The sequence below is a fragment of the Miscanthus floridulus genome, chromosome 13 (genome assembly GCF_019320115.1).
Source record: "Miscanthus floridulus cultivar M001 chromosome 13, ASM1932011v1, whole genome shotgun sequence".
Classification (NCBI taxonomy): Eukaryota; Viridiplantae; Streptophyta; class Magnoliopsida; order Poales; family Poaceae; genus Miscanthus; species Miscanthus floridulus.
The window spans coordinates 15,395,424-15,409,941 of NC_089592.1; the positions used below are offsets into that span (position 1 = coordinate 15,395,424).

The following is a 14,518-nucleotide window of genomic DNA, read 5'->3' on the forward strand; positions in this document are numbered from 1 at the left end:
TGAGCATCCCCTTGTAATATTACACTCCTTTTTTAAATGAAGATTCTTTATTCTTGTTGATGTATTCTTTGTTTGGGTGCGGTTGAAGTTATTTGACTTGTTGAGTACCTTGTTCTGTTTCCGTCTCTGCTCCGCGAAACGGCTCTATGTGTTATTCTTACGGGGCCCCTTGATTTGTCGGGTACTTTTCTTTTATCGTTCCTCTGTGATTCGTCGAGTGCTTTGTCCGCGTGATGACTTTGTTAGATGTAGATCTTCGCGTTAGCAACCTTTCGCCCGCACTATGTAAAACGACTCGGTATAGAATGCAGCTTTGATAAACTTCGGCGTCCGAGTGCTTTCTTGAATGGTGCTTGTGCTCTTTTGAAGAAGAAGTACATCCATCTGGTTGTAGCCCCCGAGCCTCTTGCTTTTCGGAACGAAGTGCTGGAGGGTCTTTTGAAGATAGATTTCGGTTGACTTGGTTGATTTGCTTTTTGTTTCAGGTGTTAGCTTTTTAGCTACCTTCATCGGCGAGCTCAAGCGTCTTTTCGGCTATTTTGCTTTCGGCCGGAATGCTCAGGCATGTTTTCAGCCATTTTGCTTTTTGTTTCGGGTGTTAGCTTTTAGCTACCCTCATCGGCGAGCTCAAGCGTCTTTTCAGCTATTTTGCTCTCGGCCGGAATGCTCAGGCATGTTTTCAGCCATTTTGCTTTTTGTTTCGGGTGTTAGCTTTTAGCTACCCTCATCGGCGGGGCTCAAGCGTCTTTTCAGCTATTTTGCTCTCGGCCGGGATGCTCAGGCATGTTTTCAGCCATTTTGCTTTTTGTTTCGGGTGTTAGCTTTTAGCTACCCTCATCGGCGGGCTCAAGCGTCTTTTCAGCTATTTTGCTCTCGGCCGGGATGCTCAGGCATGTTTTCAGCCATTTTGCTTTTTGTTTCGGGTGTTAGCTTTTAGCTACCCTCATCGGCGGGCTCAAGCATCTTTTCAGCTATTTTGCTCTCGGCCGGGATGCTCAGGCATGTTTTCAGCCATTTTGCTTTTTGTTTCGGGTGTTAGCTCTTGGCTACCCTCATCGGCGGGCTCAAGCGTCTTTTCAGCTATTTTGCTCTCGGCCGGGATGCTCAGGCATGTTTTCAGCCATTTTGCTTTTTGTTTCGGGTGTTAGCTTTTAGCTACCCTCATCGGCGGGCTCAAGCGTCTTTTCAGCTATTTTGCTCTCGGCCGGGATGCTCAGGCATGTTTTCAGCCATTTTGCTTTTTGTTTCGGGTGTTAGCTCTTGGCTACCCTCATCGGCGGGCTCAAGCGTCTTTTCAGCTATTTTGCTCTCGGCCGGGATGCTCAGGCATGTTTTCAGCCATTTTGCTTTTTGTTTCGGGAGAACAACTCGTTGGAAGTCATGACAAGACATGCTGTGGATGAATATCATCTTTATTGATCATGAGTATAAACTAATACATATGTTTTTGAATAGTATTGTCTTTCGTTGATTGTGAACGTATGTCCTTTGTGGCTTGCATGTCTGCTTTTCCCTGAGTTGTTTTTACGCATGGAATTTTCTTAGCTGGCTGATGTGCCATGTATTGCTGACTTCTTTTCCATCTTCGGTCATTAACTTGTATGTGCCGGGTCCGGTGATTTTTGTGACAATGAACGGGCCTTCCCAAGGACTGAGTAGCTTATGTCGTCCATCAGTCTTTTGTATCCTTCTTAGCACTAAGTCTCCAACTTGTAGTGATCGAGGTTGGGTACTCTTGTTGTAGTGCCGTCTTAAACCTTGTAGGTATCTAGCTGATTGGAGGGTAGCGTTTATTCTGATTTCTTCTAAACTGTCGAGTTCTAATCTCCTTGTGTGTTCTGCTTCTCCTTCATCATATTGTTCTATTTTTGGGGATGTCCAGATCAAATCGGCGGGTAGTACGGCCTCTGACCCGTAAACTAGGAAAAAAGGTGAGTGGCCTGTTGCTCTGCTTATTTGAGTTCGTAGCCCCCATACTACTTTCGGTAGTTCTTCAATCCATTTGGACCCATAGTCCATTAGTTCTTCGTATAACCTTGGTTTTAATCCGGCTAGTATGAGTCCATTAGCTCTTTCTACTTGTCCGTTGGCTTCTGGATGTGCAACAGACGCATAGTCTATGCTGAAACCACAGTCTCGTGCCCAGCTTTTAAATTCTGTAGCTGTGAAGGGGGAGCCTAGATCTGTGATGATTCGATTTGGCATGCCGAAACGGTGCATAATGTCTTGGATGAACTCGACTGCTTTGGTTGCGCTGTATTTCGCGAGTGGTTTGTATTCGATCCACTTAGTAAACTTGTCAACTGCCACAAAGATGTACTCGAAACCGCCTTTCGCCTTTTTTAAGGGTCCTACTTGATCTAGCCCCCAGCAGGAAAAAGGCCAAGCGGGTGGTATGCAGATAAGATTGTGAGCTGGTACATGGGCTTGTCTTGCAAACATTTGGCAACCTTTGCATTTTCTGACAAGCTCTTCTGCGTCTTTTAAAGCGGTTGGCCAGTAGAATCCGGTGCGAAATGCTTTGCCAACCAGTGTCCTTGAAGTGGCATGATTTCCGCAGCAACCTGAGTGTATTTCGTCTAGGATCTCTTTTCCTTCTTGAAACGAAACACATTTTAGGAGTACTCCTGATGATGCTGCTCTTCTGTAAAGTTTATCTCCTACTAGAACGTAGTTTTTGCTTCTGCGAACAACTTGGGTGGCTTCTGCCTTATCTGCTGGTAATTTGTTTTCTTTGATATAGTCGATGAAAACTTGAGTCCATGAAGTGTTGATTATCAATATCTGAACGCCTTTAGCCTGAATTTCATGTGTTGTTTCATCGGGTTGTTTGATAGAGGGAACTGATAGCTCTTCTATGAACACGCCGGGTGGAACCTTTGCCCTGTCTGATCCGAGTTTGGCAAGGACATCTGCTGCAATGTTGGAATCGCGTAAAACGTGTAAAATTTCTAATCCTTGGAAGTGTTTTTCAAGTTTTCGTATTTCAGCACAATAAGCACCCATGTTTTCTTTGGTGCAGTCCCAATCTTTGTTGACTTGGTTGATGACCACTGCTGAGTCGCCGTATACGAGTAATCTTTTTATTCCGAGGGTAATCGCGACTCGTAGCCCGTGGATGAGGGCTTCATATTCTGCTTCGTTATTTGTAGCTTGCCATAATATCTGAAGGACGTACTTGAGTTGTTTTCCTTCTGGAGAAATGAGGAGAACGCCTGCACCGGCCCCGCCTAGTTTGAGTGATCCATCAAAGTACATCTTCCAATGGTCGAGGATGGTATCTGATAAGGGCTGTTGAATCTCTGTCCATTCGGCCATGAAATCGGCGAGGGCTTGAGATTTGATTGCTTTCCGTGGGGTGAAATTGATGTCCAGAGCTCCAATTTCAACTGCCCATTTGGATATGCGCCCTGTGGCGTCTTTATTGTGTAGGATATCTCCGAGTGGAAAATCTGTCGCTACGGTAATCTTGTGGCTTTCGAAATAGTGGCGAAGCTTCCGAGAGGTAATGAGTAAAGCGTAGAGTAGTTTTTGTACATGTGGGTACCGGATTTTGGATTCTGACAGTACTTCGCTGATGTAGTATACTGGACGTTGCACTTTATACGCGCGCCCTTGTTCTTCTCTTTCTATGACTATTGCTGTGCTGATTACGGTGGGAGTTGCCGCGATATATAGCATCATATCTTCATCTTTTTTTGGAGGTGTCAGGATAGGCGATGAAGTGAGGTATTCTTTAAGTTTTTTGAAAGCTTCGTCGGCTTCTGTTGTCCACTCGAACTTGTCTGTCTTCTTTAGTAGTTTAAAGAAAGGTAACCCCTTTTCGCCGAGTCTTGATATGAAACGGTTGAGGGCCGCCATGCATCCTGTTAGTTTCTGCACATCTTTGACACTTCTAGGTGGGCCCATTTCTGTTATAGCTCGAATTTGCTTGGTGCTGGCTTCAATCCCGCGCTGACTGACCAAGAATCCGAGTAGTTGTCCTGAGGGAACTCCAAATACACATTTGTTTGGATTCAATTTCCATCTCCATTTCTTCAAGTTTTCGAAAGTTTGCTTTAGATCTTCAATTAGAGTGTCTGGGTTTTTTGTTTTCACTACCACATCATCCACGTATGCCTCCACATTTTCACTGATTTGATTCCCAAGGCAAGTCTGGATAGCTCTTTGGTACGTGGCGCCAGCGTTTTTTAGTCCAAACGACATGGTCTTGTAGCAGTAGGCACCAAACGGGGTGATGAAAGATGTCTTGCTCTGGTCTTCTTCTTTTAGTGCGATCTGGTGATATTCTGAATAGCAATCGAGAAAAGATAATAACACAGATCCTGCTGTCGAGTCAACTATCTGGTCAATGCGTGGTAGCCCGAACAGATCTTTTGGGCAATGTTTGTTGAGGTCTGTGTAATCTACGCACATACGCCACTCGTCCGTGTTTTTCTTCTGCACAAGGACCGGGTTTGCTAGCCAGTCTGGATGTAGGATCTCCTTGATGAACCCGGCTGCCATCAGTTTTGTTATTTCCTTTTTAATTGCCGCCTTCTTGTCGGGTGAGAATTGTCGTAGCCGCTGTTTTACAGGTTTGGAGCTTTTGTTGACATCAATTCTGTGCTCAGCCAACTCTCTTGGGACTCCTGGCATGTCGGCTGGCTTCCAAGCGAAGATATCTTTGTTGTCCCGAAGAAAGTTGGTGAGCGCGAGTTCCTATTTTTCCGAGAGGTGAGCACTGATGGTTGCTGTTTTGGAGGTGTCGCCTGTGCCTAAGTCGATTTGCTTGACGTCGGCTTCTTTTGGTGGTGCGATGATACTGGGTCTTTTAGCTGGTATTTCTAATTCTTCTTGGTTTGTTTCTGCCGCGATTGTGGCTATTTCTTTTCTTCCATTGTCAGCTTGTGCTTTGGCTGCAATTTGGATTGCCTGAACGTCGCAGTCAAAAGCGCACTTTAAATCGCTTCGAAGAGAAAGGATACCGTGGGGTCCTGGCATCTTAAGTAGTAAGTACGGATAATGTGGTATTGCCATGAATTTGGCCAGTGCCGGACGTCCTAGGATTGCATGATATGATGAATCGAAGTCGGCGACTTCGAATTTGATAAACTCTGTTCGGTAGTTTGAAGGAGTTCCGAAGGTAACAGGTAAAGTAATTTGTCCGAGTGGCATGGCTGCTTTGCCGGGTACTATTCCGTAAAAAGGTGTGCTTGTTGGTGTAATCATCCCGGCGAGTTGTAGTCCCATTTTTCTCAGTGTTTCTGAAAAGATGATGTTAAGCCCAGCTCCTCCATCGATTAGTACTTTGGTGACAGTCATACCAGCTATAGTTGGATCCAGAACCAATGGATAATGGCCTGCGTTTCCCACGCTAGTCCACTGGTCTTCCCTGGTGAATTGGATAGGATACTGTGACCAATTGAGGTATCTTGGTGTAGCCGGTTCTGCTGTCATAATGGTCCGTAGTGCTAGTTTTTCTTGATGTTTGCTTCTGCAATCCGGAGCCCCTGAGAAAATCACTGCTACCGTTCCCCTAGGTTTTTGGAATCCTTTGTCCTCGTGGTCGTCTCCTTCTCTTTTCTGATTGTCTTCTTTGGTGTCTTCCTTACTATTTTTTCTTGTGTATTGATCTTTGAAAGTATAGCAATTTCCAATGGTGTGTCTCCCATTAGGGTGCAATGGGCAACGTATGTTTTCAATGTCATCATATCTTCTGGGTTTGGTAAACTTCTTTGATTTGTCGGCCATTGCCACAGTATTGTCTGGTCTACGTTTTCTTTCTTGATGTCTGCTATTTCGATGATTTTGCTTGTCCGAGTTGTCCTGGTTGTTTCTGTCCGGGAATCTTTCTCGGATTTTTTCTTCTGCGGTAATCATTTTTTCTACTGTTCGTCTGAATTCCTCATTGTTTCTCGGATTTTCTTTGATTTTGATGTCGATGCGGGTTGTTGATCTTGCGGGTAGTCTTGATTGAGCTCTCTCTTCATGCGTTTTCGGGATCGTCGATCGGAGCAAGTCCTGGAGCTGTTTATACTTCTCACTGGGGTGTGAAGTTTTTCCGAGTTCTTCTAATGCTTCTCGAATCTTATCGTAAGGTGTATTCGCCGTGCGTCTCCCCTCTACTTCTCGTTGCGATTTTCTTTTGTCGTACTCAGCCAATTCTGACTCGTATCTGATCCAAGCTTCCTTGCGCTGCCTAGCACGGTGCTGACGCCCTTGCTTTAACTTGTTTTTTCTTTCTCTAGCATGTTTCTGACTATCTGTTTCTCCGTCGTAGCCTTGGGCAAAAGGTGATATGTTGGATTCTGATTCATCTGATGATCTGACATCGGGTGCTTCTGGGGGATTTAGTGGTGACCGCGGTCGTCGAACCATGAGCACTTCTCGCGCATGAGTCGCTCTGTTATTGGCGTTAGCTTTCATGCTGTCAGAGTTGCTAATGACTTTAGTGGATGCCTCGGTGTCGTAGATCGAGTCTCCTTCTTGGTAGGGTAGAATTGCTGTCGTCGTCGTGCCGACTAGTTGGGTACTGCTGTCCTCAGGAACAGAACCTGGCCAATGAATGATGCAGTCTTGGGATGTTATTGTTAGCACGAGGCCCTCCTGAGCTCCTGTTAGTGGTATCCCGCATCTTGGATTGAAAGATCTTTCGAACTGTCCTTGATAGGATTTTGCCATGTTGTCGAGCCCAAATGGAAAAGAACTCGTCTTTTTGGAAGAATTCTGAGGGCAATCCGAGTTGTTTTGGGATGTGCTCTGGAATCTTGCCAAAAAAGAACGCGGATTCTTGAAAGCACTCGGATAAAACTTCGCCTTGATGTTTGAATTCGAATCGGATACGAGTGGTCGCGAAATCTGATTTGAATCGGATACTGTGAGCTGTGCGAATCTTCTGGTGAGCTGATCCGTTGTATTTGGTGAAGTATGAAATTCTTTATGATGATCTGGATCTTTGAGGAGATGGCCCTGAAGCTTGCCGTTGTTGTCCGCCTCGCAGATCCATGAGCCGAAGATGAAAGTTGATTCCATTGGGAAGATTATGTTGTCGAGGTCCATCGAATTCTTGGATGCAAAGTCGCCGAACTCCCCTACCTGGCGCGCCAGCTGTCGATGTTTTACCACCGATAGCCTGCCACGGGGGTACCCGGGGCAGTATGTTCGGGCTTCGGCGTATGCTGAACTCGATGGTTAACGCAAGACACAGTCGATTTATCCTGGTTCAGGCCCTCGATCGTAGATCGAGTAATAACCTTACGTCCAGTCGGCCTTAGCCTTTGCGTTGGATTGATTGTCCAGTGTTGTGTTGTACAATTGTTGTTGTCTTAGGAGCCCTGCCCTCCTTTATATAGTCAGGAGGCCAGAGTCCTAGTCGGTTTATAATGAGATATCCTAGTAGGATTGCTTAATAGTTATACTACTAAGATTACAGGGGAAGAATCCTAGTTGGACTAGATCTTCTCTGTCCTTTGCGGGGTATCCTATGGGTCCCGCATCGACAGTCATATATCAGATGGACCATCTTGCGCCTTAGAGCAACCACAGTATATATGGACCAAATAGTACATACACACGGGACCTACATAACCAGTCAATAACTATTGTTTTGTTTCCACAATGTTTCAGCCAACAAGTAGTCTATAAGGTGGGTCCAATCTAAGATAAAAAATTATTCATTCATCTCTACAATCCCGTGCAAGATCAAGAAAGAGAGAGGGAGGAGAAAGATAAAGTAACATTTTGTATTCTTTATAGGTAGTCCATAAGTTGATGGGTACCTTTTGCTATGGACTACTCTATGAACCGGTCTCATATTGTTTCAGCTAGCTGGTAGGTATTATTTTATTCATTATGGATTGCTTTTGAGCAACATTGTGGTTGCCCTTATAATTGGAGAACTAGAATGGCATTTAATGTATGTATAGGAATTGGCTAGTGTGTATTAACAGTCGTAACTGTCTATCCGGACAATACAATAGCAGACCATTCAGTGGCTTGGGTTGCAGACTATCCTGTCATGACATGTGTCTAAAACTTCGATAAGGCCGACAGGGACAATTTCATGCACCTCTGCCTTGCGTTTTGGATTTGATTTGTTGCTATGGCCTCCTAAGACTATGGAGAACTAATCCTAAGTGTTGAATTTCATAGGCATGAGTATTTGGGGGCTCCACCTAACAATGGAGATATGTGCTATTGGAGGGGCATGGAGCTCATGGAAACGATGTTGGGAGGTGCTCTACCTGCAACACCTTTCCTCGGGGGTAGCTTGTGGAAGGAGTGAATTGCCGAAGTTCATTTATGGTGGCTTGAGAATGAAGGTGACTCGGTGCCTCCACCTCCAATCTGCATGCCGTTGAGGGCATGGATAAGGTGGAGTAGTTCATCAGCGATGGCCTCTGGTGAGGTGAGGTCCTCCTCCCATCTTCTTTTCCTTCATCCTATTCTCTTTTGCTATCCCTTTTCTTTTCTTTGTTCGGGTCTAGGTGAGAATGGAGCGAGTGTGAGGGCTGGTGGTTGGGGGTCGGTAAGGGGGCTAATATGTGAGGCTAGGGGAGAGCATATGTGTGTGTGACACCTTGGATATTGCACAGAACATATGTCATTGTGATCTGGCAGACTATTTGACGGTTAGGCAAATCGTTCAACACACACGAAATTTGACAGTTGACTTGGCCAGATAGGCTAAATGTGTCGGGCTCTCCACGGGTGACACGCGTGGGCAAGGTGGGGCTAATGCGATTTTTTGCTAGTACATCAGATCATCCATCGTGAGCACCGACCGTTCGACAGTATCACCATATTGAACGATTTGCTCATGCTGTGATTTTTGTTGATCTTTTGACCTAACTAGATTTTGAGATAAAGTGGATGTTGGGTTCATTAATCCTCGAGGAGAAGGAAGATTTTGGTTTTACCAAGATTTAGCAGGAGTGTATTTGTTTGAATCTGGATTTTATTGGCAAAATTTCTTTAGATCTACCAAATTTAGGAAAGAATGTACGTGATGTTAACTAAGGTTTAGCACAAGGATTTGACCTGATCTTGTATATCGTTACACAGATGAATCAAAATGATGGTGCATACGCAACTGAAGGCTGCACAGTGATGCAACTGCATGTTCCGACCTGTACCTGAACATTTGGCAGCCAGATGCGTACGGCGTAAAGCCACCACGTCACGGATTCATCCAGCTCAGCTGCATTAGTGCATTATTACCACGTATGACCTTCCCTCTCCACTCTATACACTCTGGCTAATGGCCGCCTACCCCACCAACCAAAGGGTACAACCGTCGTCATTTGTCACGCATAGTTCATCCAAGGGAAATGACCCCCATGGCCCCATGTCTGAATGCATTTCTCCTGCAACCTTTTTTTTTTAGGCTTTTACATGTGTGCCATTAAAAAAGTTCGTAATTATATACAGGCCATTAAAAAAGTTGACCGTACACATATACCACCATTCTGAACTTTTTTGCTCTCTAAGTTATTCAGTCCGTTTTTCTACTCAACGGTGTCAAACCGACAGGTGAAATGACCATTTTTATCCACGGTGGGGTCCGTTTGTCAGCCACCCCAAACTATCTGTCGTGGCGCAGGGGGTGTGCTGCTGCTTCTCCTTCACGGTGGTGGAGGTCGTCGTGCTCGCGGCCGTGGGCGTGCCCGCCGCGCGCTCCGCGCCAGGGCGAGGTGCAGGCACGCCTCCCACGCCGCCGCGGCCAAGAAGAAGGAGATGGCGGGGATGGACAGGGTGAGCAAAGGGGAGCTGCAGCAGCCGAGGGCAGAGCTCCCCCGCGCACACCGACACGAGCCCCGACGACAACGACGAGGGCCCCGGTGTGCAGGGAGGTGGCCTCGTCCCCAACGGCGGCGGCGAGAGCCAGGAGGAGGCGCGCGTGGAGGTGACGCGAGGAGGTGAGCTCCGGCCGCCGCAGGCGCGCACAGGCGAGCTCGGCCCCGAGCGGCCGCTACGGGCGCGGGCGCAGGCGAGCTCCACCCCGGCCGTTGCGGGCGTGCGCGGGCGAGCTCCGCCCCGGCCAGCCGCGGGCGCAGGCGAGCTCCACCGGGGGCGCGCTCGGAGAAGAGAGATGAGGTCGAGTTTAAGAGAGAGAGGATAGGGTTGAGAGGGGTATTATGGACTTTTTAACTGACCTGACCCACTTGTCAATACTCCCAAACGATAAAAAATGAACGGAATGCGGATGGAATGGCTGGGAGGGTAAAGAAGTTTAGAACGGTGGCATATGTATGCGGTCAATTTTTTTAATGGCATATATATAATTACAAACTTTTTTAATGGCATATATATAATTACATACTTTTATAACGACACACGTGTAAAAGTTTTTTTTTTTATGACGGGGCACTGCAGCGAGGCAGGAGAACGACCGAAATTTCCCGTCTTTTCGTCATTCCTTTCGGATTTCCCCTCCTTGTTCCCAACTTCCCATCGATCAGAGGTCCCGGTGCTGTTGGCTTTCGCATTCGATTCCGTCGGAAGCAAAAGGAACTTATTTCCTTTCGGGTCGGATTTGTGGCCCGAGTTCTTGATTTGCTCTGTCCCTGTGAGAGGAGGAGGGCTTGTTGGATCAGGGATCGAGCAAGGAAGCAGCCATGAGCGGCGGAAGCGGGAGTTTCCTCGAGATCCAGCCATCGGAGCTGGCATTCCCCTGTAAGTCCTCCCAGATCTCGTATCTAGATCGAGCTGTTTGGATCATGTTGGGATGCTGCCGTGACTGTTCTTTTTTATTGGATCTTGGTCAAAGCTGGGATCTTGGTACGAAACATGGTCGGCGATCCTCCCTAGGTGGATTTGCAGCCCCCTAATCAGCTAGGTTTGTGGAGTGGGTTGTAAAATCATGCCTTCTTGTAGTAGGTTCATAATGCCATTGAGGTACTAGTATTTGTATACCGATCTGTTCGTCTGCTGGGGTTTGAGTGGGCTAGATTTGTTTGTTTGTTTGTTGATCCATGCTTCCAGTGTGCATTGTGTGTGTGGTGAGTCATCGGTTTGGTAGTTACTAGGCCTTTCCGGGGCTTTGGGATCTTGTAGAAAAGATTGCTTTCTAACTGTATTGGTGTGTGCTGTTTGTTTTCATGTGGTAGCGTGAAATGAAATTTGCCTGTATATTTGGCGCTGCTTTTGACTTGACATTCTGGTCATTGTCTGCTTGCTTAGCTTGAAATAACTGCAATGTGTTATTTAGCACTTATCCTAAGTGTGCTCTGTTTGTTGAGTTCGTTTGCCTTAGGTCTTTCTATTGACTATACAGTGGAAGTGGATTAAACTGTCTTGCTATGTGCCTGAACTGCTTTTCTGTACATGCAGTTGAGATAATGAGGCAGAGCTCATGCTCCATGCAACTGACCAATAAGACTGACCATTATGTAGCATTCAAGGTAACTATTGTTCAATGCCACTTTTTTCATGGTCCAAGATATTCACTTGCTCCGACAGGTTGCTCTGTTAGATGCAAATCTTATATCTCATCTATGGTTTGCAGGTCAAAACAACCAACCCGAAGCAGTACTGTGTGCGTCCTAATATTGGCGTTGTATTACCTGGGTCAACTTGTGATGTTACAGGTAGCACCCAAATCCATAACAACGTGAAACAGCAGCTTGATGTGAGGAAATCCACTTATACCGTAACTCAAATTTGTACTTATGTTTACTTAACCTTTGTCTGTTGTTAGTGACAATGCAAGCACAGAAGGCTTCACCACCTGACATGCAGTCCAAGGACAAGTTCCTAGTTCAAAGCGTTGCAGCTGAGAATGGTGCAACAGCTCAAGATATTCATGCAGCAATGGTAGCTACCCTGCCACTCTTGATTAGTTCTATTTCCATAAGGTTGCTATGTGCATACAATCTTGCTTATCATGATGTCTGATGTGTCTATATGCTTTCATGATAACAGTTCAATAAGGAGCCAGGGAAGGTTGTTGATGAATTCAAGCTGCGTGTGGTTTTTGTGCAAACAACTATGCCCAACCTGATCCCTGAAGAATCTGAACTAGGGAGTTCCGCTCCCTCATATTCACAAGAAAATGGGATCAGCCATTCCACGATGCCACTATCTGTAAGACACTGATCTATCTCATTTCTTTTGTTTCACATATATATTTGTACTCAGGCTGCTGCGGGTTTTCATTTGAGGGTCTAGTGAATTGCTACTTCTAATCAGTTTGCAAATTTTAGGTATCTAGATCGTCTGCTGAAACAACAAAGGAGAAGCCCTCTGAGGTAGCCCTTTATGTTTTCCTCATTAGACATCAGTGCTATTAAATTTAAAAGCTTGCAACTTGCAAAAACATCTTGTGAATTGCACATCAACAATGTTTGAGTTATGTGATATGCCCTTGCTAGACTTGCCCTAACTAACCAGTTATGCATACAATTCAAAGTTTAATTGATAAGAAAGATTGGAGATGAACTCATGGGCAGAATTGGTCTATACATCCATGATGAATCTCAGTAGTTGATAATCCTTAAAATTTTGGAAGCATATACTGGTTTGCAAATTGCAACTGATTACAAAAGCTTGATGGGAAGCAATATCCCTTGGTGGTAATATCCATTCATGATTCATAGTAATAAAAGATTTTTTGACCCTTGGAAAGAAATGATACTATCAGAAAACTTGCTGTATCGATATAGGTTTTCTGATGTTTAGATCTATCACATATAATTATGGTTTGGTCTCAAATAATCCAGCACCAGCATGGTAACTTCTTAGATGAAGTTTACTATCACATATATTTATGACCAGAATGGATTTCTGGTTTTCTGAGATTTTGTGATCAGATTCACTATCCATTTTATAGTTGATAAATATTAATGCCTCATTATCACTAAACTATGTACTTTTAGGAAGAGAGGTAAACTAAGTGGAACGTAAGTAGGTTAGGGAACAAATCCCTTGCAAGTTTTCTAAACTTGATGCCTTCATGATTTCTTATTCACATGAACCATCTTGCTTTGAATGCTCATATAGCTCTTAGACATGAATATGCTTCACCCTATGAGTAGTAACAAATTGGAAGATATAATTTGTCTGATCTCTGCAGTTTTAGCTTCTCCATGTCCAATCTATTAAGTCCTTGACAGCAGAAAGCCAGAATACAAGACCTAATTTGGTTGTTAGTTTGTGTATAAGTTGTAACATACTTTATGAAGTTATGCGCTTTTGACTAATTCAATCTGGTTGGTAACTACTAGGCAACATCTGTGATCTCCAAGCTAACTGAGGAGAAAATGTCTGCTGTTCAGCAGAACCAGAAGTTACAACAAGAGCTTGTAAGTTCTCCAGACATTTTAGTAGTCCTGATGAATCAGTACTGTAGTTTGTGACCATTTGTTTTTTAAATTTCCTTTCTATTGTTTAAATTCACACAAAAATATTACTTTGGTGACATTGTCCATTGATGCTATTATTGTATGATTCTCATTTGCTTCTCTGATCACCATTGTCATCACAAGGGAAAAGGACACTGAAAGCTACTGAAGTGAATTTTTTCTTGTTCCTCCAAACTGCGCAATTGTCAAAATCAACAGCTTTTTCTGCAAGCTAAACTGATTGCTCATGTTAGACATTTAATAATCAATTTCAAGTCAAGAAACTAAGATCTGTATTTGCATTTGAGGGGGGAAAAACTTTATAATTTTGCCAGAGGTAATAATACTAAGAAGATCCAGTTAATTATAAAGGTTGGTGTGGAACTATGTATAAAAGTCTCTGTTAGTTTGCTTGTTCTTTGATAACATGTGGTGACTGAAATTTTGCATGGTCCTGTTGCGGTGAGAATACTATCCTGCTCCAATATTCAAGCAACTGCATCTAATGCTATCTGAATGAATACCTAGTAGCTGCATATTTAGAAAAGGTAGTACACCAATAAATCAAAAGCTTTAACATGGCAGTGCCCTAGCATAAATTCAAAAAGCATAATTGATCAAAACCAGTTTGCTAACTCAAACATATGAGTTTTATTTAGAGTTTTTTGAGACTCATAAATTCCTGTCTCTCTGAATCAGGAGCTTCTACGGAAAGAGAGCAGCAAAACAGGTGGCAGCGGTGGTTTCTCGATCACCTTCTTGTTTGTCGTGGGCCTTCTGGGCATCGTCGTCGGCTATATCCTCAAGAGAACATAGTTGGAATGGTGTCTACAGCAGAGCTATACTACCGTGAAAGGATACCCACACGTGGTATCCCTCCCCATGTGTTTGTGCTCCTGAACGGAGCGCCCTGTTCTAACGTGTAACAACAGCAGCACTCCTAGAAGCCTTCGGTTTGTGTACATTATGGCGGTTCATACTTTTTTTTTCTTACAGGAATTCTTTTCAGAGTTTTTTTTAGACTTGTTTTAAACCTAACTGCCGCAACGTTGTTGCCATTCACCATAACCTTTATTCTTTCTGATTCTGATGGATCTCAAATTTGCTGGGATGTTTCTACCCAACTGAAAATGTTTGAACTGTTGGTGCCAATCTGATGAATTTGCCAGATATTTGACTCACATAGATGCATTAGG

General features: G+C 44.5%; 1 protein-coding gene across 1 annotated transcript; it reads left to right on the forward strand.

The window, feature by feature from the left end:
* The first annotated feature begins 10,337 nt into the window (after positions 1–10,337).
* Positions 10,338–14,487, forward strand: LOC136500315 (vesicle-associated protein 1-3-like). Its single transcript, XM_066495658.1, has 8 exons — positions 10,338–10,656; positions 11,314–11,384; positions 11,489–11,570; positions 11,681–11,796; positions 11,905–12,066; positions 12,186–12,230; positions 13,206–13,283; positions 14,022–14,487. Exons 1-8 carry the CDS (start codon positions 10,599–10,601, stop codon positions 14,136–14,138), a joined length of 729 nt encoding a protein of 242 aa, XP_066351755.1. The 5' UTR covers positions 10,338–10,598; the 3' UTR covers positions 14,139–14,487.
* The last annotated feature ends 31 nt before the right edge of the window (positions 14,488–14,518 follow it).

Coding starts and splice junctions, on each gene's coding strand:
- LOC136500315 (XM_066495658.1), top strand. CDS start 10,599: ATGAGCGGCGGAAGCGGGAGTTTCCTCGAGATCCAGCCATCGGAGCTG. Junction 11,571..11,680: donor GTCAACTTGTGATGTTACAG/GTAGCACCCAAA, acceptor GTCTGTTGTTAG/TGACAATGCAAGCACAGAAG. Junction 12,231..13,205: donor CAAAGGAGAAGCCCTCTGAG/GTAGCCCTTTAT, acceptor GGTAACTACTAG/GCAACATCTGTGATCTCCAA.